The sequence below is a fragment of the Melospiza melodia genome, chromosome 1 (genome assembly GCF_035770615.1).
Source record: "Melospiza melodia melodia isolate bMelMel2 chromosome 1, bMelMel2.pri, whole genome shotgun sequence".
Taxonomy (NCBI): Eukaryota; Metazoa; Chordata; class Aves; order Passeriformes; family Passerellidae; genus Melospiza; species Melospiza melodia.
The window spans coordinates 172573257-172586067 of NC_086194.1; the positions used below are offsets into that span (position 1 = coordinate 172573257).

At 50.1% G+C, this 12811-nt stretch overlaps 1 protein-coding gene across 1 annotated transcript in view; it reads right to left on the reverse strand.

The window, feature by feature from the left end:
* Positions 1-6261, reverse strand: part of ZC3H3 (zinc finger CCCH-type containing 3) — a 129355-nt gene extending 123094 nt beyond the window's left edge. Inside the window, exons 1-3 of the mRNA XM_063175179.1 lie at positions 6168-6261; positions 2213-3524; positions 398-591 (exon numbers count right to left, since the gene is read on the reverse strand). Of these exons, the coding sequence (XP_063031249.1) occupies positions 398-591; positions 2213-3524; positions 6168-6213 (1552 nt within the window). The 5' untranslated portion in view covers positions 6214-6261. The remainder of the gene's footprint in view (positions 1-397; positions 592-2212; positions 3525-6167) is intronic.
* Between the last annotated feature and the right edge of the window lie 6550 nt (positions 6262-12811).

A 12811-nucleotide genomic window follows, 5' to 3' on the forward strand; every position in this document is an offset into this window, starting at 1 on the left:
GCTCCGAGTTCTGCTCCAAGGCAGCAGGACATGGATGTAAATTCCCTGCTCCCAAACATGAGGGATTCTCTATTCCACTAATTTTAAGCAAATTAGATGCAAAACTGGACACCACACTGGAATACAGGTGAGAGATTTGTGTATTCCTGCCTCTGCCAACCTCTCCCATCTTGGAAAACCTTCCTGAAAATCCAGGGAAACCCCAGGAAAAGTAGGAAACAGATTTTTTTGTGGAAATACCAAAAGGACAACCGAGATATGGAGTCAAACTTCTCCTCAGTGTTTGCTCCACAATCAACAACACCTCCAGGAGGACTCAGCAACACATTTCCCAAATCCAAGAACCCTCGGAATCACTCCAGTGAGTCCAGCGAGCCCTTGGAATGCCCGTTCCTACCTTCCTTGGTGGCTGCCTGGGTCCTGGTCGCCGGCATCCGGCAGAGCCGGTGCTTGGAAATCTGCACCAGGCCCCGGGGCGAGGAGCGCTTCGCTGTCACCGAGGGCTTTCCCTTCATGGAATTCCTCCTCCGGAGGTGGAAGCGGCTCTTGAGAGCTGTGGTGGGGGAGATGTTCTTCTTATCCGTGGGGGAACTGGGAAAGGGAACGTCACACGGTTAGGAGGGAGCAGGGAAGTGACCAAAACGCTCCTGGAGTTCTTCTCCAGGGCTCCAAGAGGAGTCAAATCCCACCGGGATTCTCCTCTGGGTGATGGGGGAGAAGCTCTGAAGAGAGAATTCCAAGGAAATTGGGCAAATGTGAGGAGTTCCTGGCAAGGAACAGATGGAGAATGAGGTGTTTGACAGCCAGAGTTGCTCACTGCCTTCTGCTCGACAGATGTGAGGGATTGAATCATGGAATCATGGAATGGTTTAGGTTGGAAAGGATCTCTGAGATCATCAAGTCCAAGCACTTCCCACCACTGACCATGTCCCCAAGTTCCACATCCACAGAGATCTTAAATCTCTCCAGGGATGAGGATTCTCAATGCCTGACCATCCTTTATAGGAAGGAATTTTCCCAATATCCAAACTAAACCTGCCCTGGAGCAGTTTGAGGCTGTTTCCTCACACTCTGTCCCTTGTTCCCTGGGAGATCCTGATCCTTCCTGACTTCACCCTCCTGTCAGGGAATTTAGGGAGCCTCCTTCTCTCCAAGCTGAGTTCTCCCAGCTCCCTCAGCTCCCTCCTGGTGCTCCAGACCCTTTTCCAGCTCCATTCCCAACTCTGGACATGCTCCAGACCCTCAATATTTCCCCCCCCGGGATTTGAGGAGCCTCAGCAGTGCCCAGAACAGGGGGATGATCCCTTCCCTGGTTCTGCTGGAATTTACCAAGGTGTGGGAGGTCTCTCTGAACTGCCAAAAAAATCCCAAACATTCCCAGCTTCTCCAGGCTGCTCCAGAGTGATTTTCCCAGCACAATCCACCCACTGATAGTTTTCCAGGCAAAGCAGGAGGGCAAGGCAAGGATGGAAACCTGCTGGGAAGCACTGAAGGGATCTGGGAAACAGATGCAGGAATCAACACAACAACTATGAGAATCTGAAATTAAATCAAGGAAAATGCAGCTTCCTTTGCTGAGTGAGGAAGGGTCAGTGACCACAGGGATTCACAGGATCCAGCTCTGGATCATCCAATATCAGGAGGACATGGAACTGCTGGAGCAAATCCAGAGGAGGCCAGGGAGATGCTCCAAGGGCTGGAGCCCCTCTGCTCTGCAGCCAGGCTGGGAGAGCTGGGAATGTCCAGCCTGGAGAAGGGAAGGATCCAGGGAGAGCTCAGAGCCCCTTCCAGTGCCTGAAGGGTTCCAGGAGAGCTGGAGAGGGACTTGGGACAAGGAATGGAGGGACAGGACACAGGGAATGGCTTCCCACTGCCAGAGGGCAGGGTTAGATGGGATATTGGGAAGAAATTCCTCCCTGTGAGGGTGGTGAGGGGCTGGGACGGAATTCCCAGAGAAGCTGTAGCTGTCCCATCCCTGAAGTGTCCAAGGCCAGGTTGGACAGGGCTTGGAGCAGCCTGGCGTCATGGAAGGTGCCCCTGCTCATAACAGGAGTGTGAGATTCCATGATTTTTAAGGTCTTCCAGCCCAAACCACTCCATGATTCCATAAATCCTCCAGCACACAACAACCCTCGCCGGAATTTCTCCCACAGCCACAACCTGGCGTGAAACGCACAAAATCCGAAACGCAAAACCCAAACCAGCAACTTACCCCACGTTCCCTTTCCTCTTGATGATTTTCGTCCGACTCTTCACTTTGTAGCTGGACAGTGCAGCCTCTCCAAAGGATTTCATCCCACCGGGAACAGCGGACGCCGCGCTCGGAGCCGGTGGGACGGAGACGGTTCGAGGGACATTCGGGGCTGGAGCTTCCTTCTGGTCCTCGGATCTCCACTGGAATGCTGACTTGGAAGTGGAAGGCAAAGTCTGCAGGCTGGAGGCCTTCCACTTATATTTACTGGGAGAAACCCCCAGCTTGGATTGCAATCCCAATTTCTTTATCTTGGCTCCCAAATCCGCTTTGGGGGAGATTTTGGCGCCTTTGTCCACTCCCACAGTGCCCTTCTTGGAATTTTCTGCTCGAGGGCTCGCCCACCTCTTCACAATCCGGGAGCTTTTCCCAGGGTTTGCCACCCAGGTGTAGTTGTTTTTCCTGAATTTCTGAGATTTGCTGGAGATGGGTGCTGAGGCAGCTTTCTGGAGAGCAGGAGCTTTGGGAATTACGGGAAATCTGCTCTTCACCAGAGTCACCCCAGCCTGAGCAGGTCGAGAGAGCATCTCAGCATTCCCAAAGAGTTTGGGATGCAGGGAAGCATCCTGGACTTCCTCACCACTTGGCTGCCCTGGAGAGAGTGGTTCTGCCTTGATCCGTAGCGAGAGCTGGGCTGGCTCCTGACCTGGAAATTCCAAAGGTTTTTGTGGCTCTGACTTCAGCGCCACGGCACTTTCACTGGTGCTTCCAGAGGTGGAAAAGGAGCTCCCAGCCCCGCTTCCAGGCAGGCACACAGTCCTCGAGGTGGAACTGAAGGAGATGGAGAGGGAAGGTCTTCTCTCTTCCTCCTGGAGAAGAGATTTCTGGATGTTTCCATCCGCCGAAGGAGCCACTGCCACTTCCCGCCCGGAAAACTCTCCGTAAGGACCCACATTTTCCTGGCCAGCCCTCTGTGGCACCTGGATATCCACAACGATGTTCCCATCCGTGGTGAAGTCCACGTGCCTCTCCGGGGACGATTCCGGCGCCTCGGGAGCCTGGCTGTCCCCAAGGCTCCCAAAACCCTGGCAAGTGCTGGAAGCGCTTCCAGCCTCGTACCCCGATCCCGGCAGCCGGTTGTCCAGGGAGTATTTTTTCCTCCAGGAGTGAGCTTGGCGTGGGTGGAAATTCCTGGGAGCCTGCTGGGGGTACCTGGTGGAAAAGGCTCCTCTCCTGGTGTACCCAGGCTGGCGGGGGTTGCTCCACCTCGGAGGAGCCGACGGCGCCGGGCGTGGGGCATTCCCGTGAATGTTCCTGTGGCTGTTTATGAGACCTGTGGCAGAGGAGACAGAGCGTTCATTCCCTGATCCCACGGGAATCTGAAAGCAACACAGAGCTGCTCCTCCTTGTGCTGGAATTGCACCATCATTCGGGTTTCGGATGATGAGCCAGGGTGGAAGGAAAAGTCGTGGAAGGGACCTTCAAGAACACCTGGTTCAGGTTGCTCCGAGCCCCATCCAACCTGGCCTTGGGCACTTCCAGGGATCCAGGGGCAGCCACAGCTTCTCCGGGAATTCCATCCCAGCCCCTCACCACCCTCACAGGGAAGAATTTCTTCCTGAAATCCCATCTATCCCTGCACTCTGGCCGTGGGAAGCCATTCCCTGTGTCCTGGCAGATCCAAATCCCACCTGACTTCACCCTCCTGTCAGGGAATTTTAGGAAGCCAGAGGGTTCCCCCTGAGCCTCCTTTTCCCCAGGATGAGCCCCCCAATCTCCCTCAGCTGCTCCTGGTGCTCCAGACCCTTCCCAAATTCCCTTCCTTGCTTCCCTCCAAAGCAGCCACAAGGACACTCCAAGGCTTTGCTGCTGTGTCCCTCTGGCAGGCAACATCCCTGTTAATTTGGGAATTCCTGCCCTTGCCCAGCCTCAGTGTTCAGAAAACCTTTCCCATGAGTGATTCCCAAAGGAATTTGGAGCCTGGTATTTCAGGCAGAGTTCTTCCTTCACCGGGGTCACGGTGCTGCCAGGAGAGCTGAGTCAGCACATTCCTCATGGAAAAGCAAGGATTGTTTTCCTCCCTCTCATCATTCCCCCACTTGGGAGCTCCTGGAGAAGTAAATCCCAAATCCTGAGCAGAGGTTGTGGCCTCACTAATGAGGAAAATTCATTTTGAAGGACAAAAATAGAGAGATTTGGTGCTAAAATAAGCTCAGGTGCTTTCCAGAGCTTGGGAAGGGCACATGGATCCACATTCCCACCTCTGTGCTCCCAGCTCAGGGCTGTGGGACAGGGAAAAGCCCCTTCCCAAAGCCAGGAGAGTCCCAGATCCTGCTGAGAGCAGAACTCTGGGAATTCCCTGGTGTGGGGACCCCAGAATCCCCCAGCACTCCAGGGGCTCTGTTCCCTCCCTGCCTTGGCCCATTCGGATTTCCGGCGACTTTTCCCTTCCCACCTTTTCCCAGCACTCCCTGGATCACTTCCCTCTTCTCCCAGAACTCCCGAGTCCTCTCTTCTCCCCATCCCTTCCTTCTCCAACACTCTGGGATCTTCTCCATCCCCATCCGGCTCATACTCCCCTAAAATCCAACGTCCCACCCCCACCAAAAAACCCCCACGTCCCACCACAACCTTTCCCTGTCCCAAAGCAGATTCCCAAAATTCCCTTAAAACACTGCACAACCTCCCAGGATGCCCAGATTTCCCCTTATCTCTCCTCCAGGTTCTCTCACATTGCTCCAGCCACTCCCAGTTTCCAGATCCGGCCTCTTTTCCTCGTCCTTCTCTCCCTTTTTTCCCCATTCCCCTCGGTGTCCCCTCATTTCCTGGTGTTCCCCCAATCCCGCCACTCCCTGGATCACTCGGATCTCCCGGCACAGCTGCTCCCATTCCCAATTCTCCCCAATTCCCGCACCCTGGAGCACTCGGATCTCCCGGCACAGCCTCTCCCATTCCCCATTCCCCCCAATTCCCCAACCTTGGAGCACTCGGATCTCCCGGCACAGCCGCTCCCATTCCCGATTCCCCCCAATTCCCCAACCTTGGAGCACTCGGATCTCCCGGCACAGCCGCTCCCACTCCCAATTTCCCCAATTCCCGAGCCTTGAAGCACTCGGATCTCCCGGCACAGCCGCTCCCATTCCCAATTCCCCCAATTCCCGAACCTTGGAGCACTCAGATCTCCCGGCACAGCCTCTCCCATTCCCGATTCCCCCAATTCCCGAACCTTGGAGCACTCGGATCTCCCGGCACAGCCTGTCCCATTCCCCATTCCCCCCAATTCCCCAACCTTGGAGCACTCGGATCTCCCGGCACAGCCGCTCCCATTCCCGATTCCTCCCAATTCCCCAACCTTGGAGCACTCGGATCTCCCGGCACAGCCTCTCCCATTCCCGATTCCCCCAATTCCCCAACCTTGGAGCACTCGGATCTCCCGGCACAGCCTCTCCCATTCCCAATTTCCCCAATTCCCCAACCTTGGAGCACTCGGATCTCCCGGCACAGCCTCTCCCATTCCCAATTTCCCCAATTCCCCAACCTTGGAGCACTCGGATCTCCCGGCACAGCCTCTCCCATTCCCAATTTCCCCAATTCCCCAACCTTGGAGCACTCGGATCTCCCGGCACAGCCTCTCCCATTCCCGATTCCCCCCAATTCCCCAACCTTGGAGCACTCGGATCTCCCGGCACAGCCGCTCCCATTCCCGATTCCCCCCAATTCCCCAACCTTGGAGCACTCGGATCTCCCGGCACAGCCTCTCCCATTCCCAATTTCCCCAATTCCCGAACCTTGGAGCACTCGGATCTCCCGGCACAGCCGCTCCCATTCCCAATTTCCCCAATTCCCCAACCATGGAGCACTCGGATCTCCCGGCACAGCCTCTCCCATTCCCGATTCCCCCCAATTCCCCAACCTTGGAGCACTCGGATCTCCCGGCACAGCCTCTCCCATTCCCGATTCCCCCCAATTCCCCAACCTTGGAGCACTCGGATCTCCCGGCACAGCCGCTCCCGTTCCTCCATTCCCGCAGCACTCCCGGACGGCCCCGCGGCGCTGTGACGTCATCAACCGGCGCCGCCGGACGCCAACGGACCCACGTGAGCGCTCCTGGGCGGTCACGTGACTCCTGCGACCGTTGCTGGGCAACCGGGAAGGGACAGCGCGGCCTAAACTGAGCCCGGGCCTAGGCCTCGGATTGGGCCTAACCCAGCCCGGCCTGGCTGACCCCGGCCTTTGACCCCGGCCTGGGATAGAAGCTCGGTTGTCCCCTGTTCCCATCTCAGCCTGGTCCAGCTGTCACCAGACTCTGTCCCCTGTTCCTATTGTGAAAAACGCCAATCACTTTTTTTTTTTTTTTAATTTTTTAAAGTTTAATAGTAATAAAATGGTTATAAAAATAGCAATACAATTAGAGTAATAAAAATTTGGACAATTTGGATTAGGACAATATGAGACAATAAAAACAAAGAGTTACGGACGTCCTGGTATGTTTTTCTGGGCAAAATAAGCCCAAAAAAGGACACACATTAACAGAGGATTAACCCTTAAAAACAATAGCCTGTTGCATATTCATACACCTCATACATTATGCATAAATTGAATTCAAACACAGGATTCTGTCTGGTCAGCATCAACTTCTTTTCAACTTAATCCTAACAGTGTCTTCAGGGCTGAGCAAGGCAGGACAAAGTTCATTTCTTCTGATAAGAGAGCAATAAATTCTCTTTCTCTGAAAGATTTAGGTGACTGCTATCTTGCTGTGAGCCCTTAAAAAAAAAGTATCTTACAGTTTCTTTTTTAACATTATGTTATAACCTAAAACTATATTTAACACACTACTAAAAAAATTAATACAGCATAGCTTTCTAACATAACACATATAATATTCATTTTAATATTTGCAAAAAGCCAATCATAAAATATACATTTTTCACACTATCTTAGTCTGGACCAGCTGTCCTCAGCCTAGGCCACCATGGCTCTCCTCAATCCCAGCCTCTGTTCCTTCCACAACTTCATCCAGCCATCTCCTGTCCCCATCCCTGCCTGGCCCAGTTATCCCCATTTCTCCTGTCCCCATCCCAGCCTCCCCATCCCAGCCTCGCCCAGTTGTCTCCATTTCTCCTGTCCCCATCCCTGCTTGGCCCAGCAGTCCCCATTTCTCCTGTCCCCGTCCCTGCCTGGTTGGTCCAGCTGTCCCCATCTCCAATGACCATGTGCAAAATGCATATTTTATTACTGGCTTTTCTCAAATATTAAAATGAATATTATATATGTTATATAACAGAAAGTTATGCTGCATTAATTCTCTTAAGTAGTGTGTTAAATATAGTTTTAGGTTATAACATAATGTTAAAATAGAAACCATGCTATGTAAGATACATTTTTTAAAGGACTCACAGCGAGATAGCAGCCACAGGACACCTAAATCTTTCAGAGAAAAATAATTTGTTGCTCTATTATCAGAAGAAACAAACTTCTTCCCACTCGCTCAGTTCTGAAGACACTGTCAGGATTAAGAGGAAGAAGTTGACACTGACCAGACAGAATCCTTTGTTTAAATAGAATTTATGCATCATGTATGAGCTGAATGAATATGCAACAAGTTATTGTTTTTAAGGGTTAATCCTCTGTTAACTTCTGTCCTTTCTTGGTCTTATTTGCCCAGAAAAAGGTACCCAGACATCTGTAACTCTTTGTTTTTATTTTCTCATATTGTTCTAATCCAAATTGTCCAAATTATTATTACTCTAATTATATTGCTATTTTTATAACTATTTTATTACTATTAAACTTTTAAAATTTTAAAAACAAGTGATTGGCGTTTTTCACAGTCAGATGGCTGCAGCACTTCTCCTGTGACTGTTGTCCAAAAAAAGATTCTTCCGTGGTGTGCAAGAGCATTATCCACAAACTGATCCAAAATACTGGAATTATTTATAGTTCTGCACAGAAAAGGGGGAGCCAGTTTTTCTTTCTCCTGGCCTTGGATATTTCCCCACTTCTCCCTGGTCCATTGGTTCCATGTTCAGTTGGGTTGGGGTTTGGGTAATATTTTATCCCAAGTTTCTTCTTCTCTCTCCATATTTTCAGCTCCCAAGGCTTCACTAAGGCTGCAATTACCAAAACGTGTGAAACACAATTTTTCTACTTGGAACCCGTAAATCCTGGAGCCAGACTGGGAGAGCTGGGAATGTTCAACCTGGAGAAGGGAAGGCCCCAGGGAGACCTCAGAGCTCCTTCCAGTGCCTAAAGGGGCTTCAGGAGAGCTGGAGAGGGATTTGGGACAAGGGATGGAGGGACAGGACACAGGGAATGGCTTCAAACTGACAAAAGACAGGGTTAGACGGGATATTGGAAAAAATTCTTCCCTGTGAGGGTGGTGAGGTCCTGGAATGGAATTCCCAGAGAATCTGTGGCTGCCCCATCCCTGGAGGTGCCCAAGGCCAGGTTGGATTTGGCTTGGAGCAACCTGGGATGGTGGAATGTGTCCCTGCCTATGGTGGGGATTGGAATGGGATGATCTTCAAGATTTCTTCCAACACAAACCATTCCAGGATTCTGGGATCTCCTGTATCAAGGTAAAACTGGTCCAGTTGTCCCCAGCCCCTGTCCCTGTCCCCACCCCCTGACCCCTCTCCTGTCACCAGTGTCCTCCCACATCCAGGCATGAGGGGGAGAATTCCTGGTGATCCAAAGGAAAATCTCCAGCAAGGAAATGTTAATTCCACCCATCAGCCTCGTGATTCCCTATTTCCCACACTTTTTCTGTCATTTATAAAATGCTTTGCAGGAAAACTGGTCTCAAATCTTCAAATTTACTGTGGAAGTGTAGAAAATTCTTAAGGAGTTTGTTTTCCAAATAATTTCATTCTTCCCCAAGGGAATAAACCCCATAAACAAAGAGCAGCAGAGCCTCAAGTGTGCAAAGGAGATAAAACTCCAGCCTAAAATTATCCAGGGAACAAAAAGCTGAGCCAAGGAGCTGGAGCAACACGACACCAGGATGGAACATTTGGAAAAGCAAACCATTATCAGCCTCAAATCCTTTAAAACAGACGTTGTCCCTTGGGATATCTCACTTCCTAATGCAGCCAGGGAGTTCTGCCTGTCCCAGCTCTGATCAAATCACATCTTTGGGATGAGCCTACAATTTCCCTGCTTGGAAATGGAGATTTAGTAAATAATTTTTAGTGTTTTGTGGCATTTTAAAGTGGAATATGGGAAGAACCAGCTTGTTGGGATAAATTATTTTGCGAGAAAAGGCTTCAAAATACAAAGAATTTAGGGAGTTTGACCCTAAAACTGCTAAAAAATACTCCAAATCCTCTCCTTTTTTCCAAGCCTTGCACACATGGGAACAGGCTGGGAGCCAGGCAGGCAGGAATGACAGATCTCCTCCCTTTGGGCGGCCTCAGATCAGCTTCAATTGATCCCAAATCCCACCCAGAGTTTCATAATGGCTTTAAACTGACAGGAATTGGCACTTGTGCCAAAAAAAATCCTCCTCCACTCCCAGCTGCTCCTTCCCTCCCTTGTGCTGGCACAGGGAGTCGAGTGCTTTGCATAAAAGAGCTCGGAACGAGCTGCTCTGAATTGAAATTAATTCAGCACACGTGGAGGAAAAGCTCATTTTTAACCCAGGGAAGCCGTGGATCCACCACTCCCACAAATCCAACCTCAGGAAAAAGGCAAACTCAAAGCTGTTTTACCAATTTACACCAAAATTTGTAAGGAGAAAATGCAAAGTTTGGAGGATCTTGGACCACTTGGGGTCATCCTTGGATGTTTTCCATTGGGAGAGCTTTGGGATGGGGGTATCCAGAGATGGAGAAGCAGCATTTTAACCATGAACTGGATCTTCTCCAGGGAATAGAGAAGAGCATCCTGCCTCGGGACAAGCAGCTGGCAGAAATCTCCCCTAGGATTTGTGCAGAGGGCAAAGGACAGATGAGGATGTTAAAATATTAAAATAAACCTCTTTTTTTTTTTTTTTTTCTGACTTTCCAACCCATTCCTTTCACAAGCACATATCCAAAAAGAATTCATGGCACTTTTAATTCACAGCACTAAGTTTCTATGACACTTTGGAAGTCTAATTTAATTTTTTTTAAAAGAGGGGGAAAAAAACCCAAAAAAAACCCCAACAAGTGCAGGGTTTTGAGTGAGTAAACATCCCAGGGAAGGGAACACAGGGAAGAGGAATTAAATTATCTCGTTCGGCCCAAAAATAAATCCTTTCAATGTCCTAAAACATCATCCCAGTGCAGATCCAGGGACAAGTGTGCCAGAGGATGCCTGGATGCTGAAACACCCAGTAATGCCAAGGATCCATTTGCAGGAACAGCTTGTGTGGGACATCATGGAGTCATGGAATGGTTTGGGTTGGAAGGGACCTTCAAATTCCACCTCTTTCCATGGGCAGGGACACCTTCCACTATCCCAGGCTGCTCTAAGCCCCATCCAACCTGGTCTGGAACAATTCCAGGGATGGGGCAGCCACAGCTTTCCTGGAATGTCTTCAGCACTTTTGAGTCTCTGGGATTGTTGTGTCAAGATTTCAGGGAGATGGCTTATTTAAAGTGTAAAAAAAATGGGAGACAATCCAGGAGGAAGTGGAAAATCAAAAGAGTGAAGGTTTAAAACCTGTGTAGTCCCAAGGTCAGTGGTTGTTCCCTGCCTCCTTTTTCTGAAGGATTGGGAAGAGTCTGGAGGTGAGTGACCCATTCCCTGCTGTGGCAGCACCATCCATGGCATGGACTCATGGGATGTGATCTGGCTGCAGGACTTTTCCTTTTCCTTTTCCTTTTCCTTTTCCTTTTCCTTTTCCTTTTCCTTTTCCTTTTCCTTTTCCTTTTCCTTTTCCTTTTCCTTTTCCTCTTCCTTTTCCTTTTCCTCTTCCTCTTCCTCTTCCTCTTCCTCTTCCTCCTCCCTCTCCTTCTTCTCTTCCTCCTGTCCTTCTCCCTTTCACTTCTCCTTCCCATTTTTCTCTCCTCCTCCCCACCTTCCTTCTCCTTTTCTTTATCTCCTTCTCCTTTTCTTTATCTCCTTCTCCTTTTCTTTATCTCCTTCTCCCTGTCCTCCTTCTCCTTCTCCTTCTCCTTCTCCTTCTCCTTCTCCTTCTCCTTCTCCTTCTCCTTCTCCTTCTCCTTCTCCTTCTCCTTCTCCTTCTCCTTCTCCTTCTCCTTCTCCTTCTCCTTCTCCTTCTCCTTCTCCTTCTCCTTCTCCTTCTCCTTCTCCTCCTTCTCCTTCTCCTTCTCCTTCTCCTTCTCCTTCTCCTTCTCCTTCTCCTTCTCCTTCTCCTCCTCCTTCTCTTCTTTCTTCTTCTCAACATTTCCAGGGATGGGGCATCCACAACTTTCCTGAGCATCCTGATCCAGCTTCTCACCATCCTCACAGTGAACAATTTCTTCTTTATCTCCAATCTAAACCTCTCCCCCTTTTTTTAAATCCATCACCCCTCCTCCTGTCACTCCAGGCCCTACTAAAAACCCTTCCTCCCACTCCTACAGAAATCCATGGACACAGCCCCAGCTCCAAGAGGAGATCAGAAATTATTTATCACTGAAGAAATTTGCCTCTTCTACAAAATGTTTTTCCTATTTTAACTCCAATGGAGGAAAAAAAAAGTGCTTCCCAAGGGCAAACAAACTCTCAACTCACATTTTTTTTGCTGATAACAGCAAGACTCCAGAGGAGAGCTCAAGGGAAGGAGATGTCTCCTGGGTTAGATGGAAAACAGAGAGCAAAATGTCAGGAATGGGAGAAGAAACGGCTGCAGGATCCTAAAGGAAAAGCTGCTGTCATTTATTGAGTGGGTGCTGTTTTTTTGTGGTGTTGTCTGTTTTTCTGGGGATGTTTTTTGCCTCCAGTGGCACTGTCAGGGCAGGAGCTGCAGACAGACCTGAATCCACATGTTTGGGAAAGGGAGAAACCAGAGGGATGATCTCTGTGCTTCCATGTCATTGTCATACCCACTGGTAATTGTCATTGTCATTCCCAGTAGGACAATTCTTTTCCAAGGTATTTCAAGTGGGGACAGAGAGCAAATCCTCTTCTTTCTCCTCTATGTTTACCCACTGAATCCAGGATGGCTCATTTTGGAGGCAGAAGGACCAACCATGGATCAAAAACCTCAGCTACGAATCAATTAATCAAAAAATGTCCTAAATCCTCTGCTCTGTGGGAATGGGATCGTGGGGGCTGTGACATCCTATGGAAAAATGAGTTTCCTTTACTGAGTGAGGAAAGGAAACCAGAGGGACTCACAGGATCCAGCTCTGGGTTCCCCAACAGCAGAAGGACGTGAAGATGCTGGAGCAGATCCAGAGGAGGCCATGGAGATGCTCCAAGGGATGGAACCCCTCTGCTCTGGAACCAGCCTGGGATAGCTGGGAATGTCCAGCCTGGAGAAGGGCAGGATCCAGGGAGATCTCAGAGCCCCTTCCAGTGCCTGAAGGGGCTCCAGAAAAGCTGGAGAGGGACTTGGGACAAGGGATGGAGTGACAGGACACAGAGAATGGCTTCCCACTGCCAGACAGCAGGGTTAGATGGGATATTGGGAAGGAATTTCTCCCTGTGAGGGTGGTGAGGTTCTGGAATGGAATTCCAGAGAAGCTG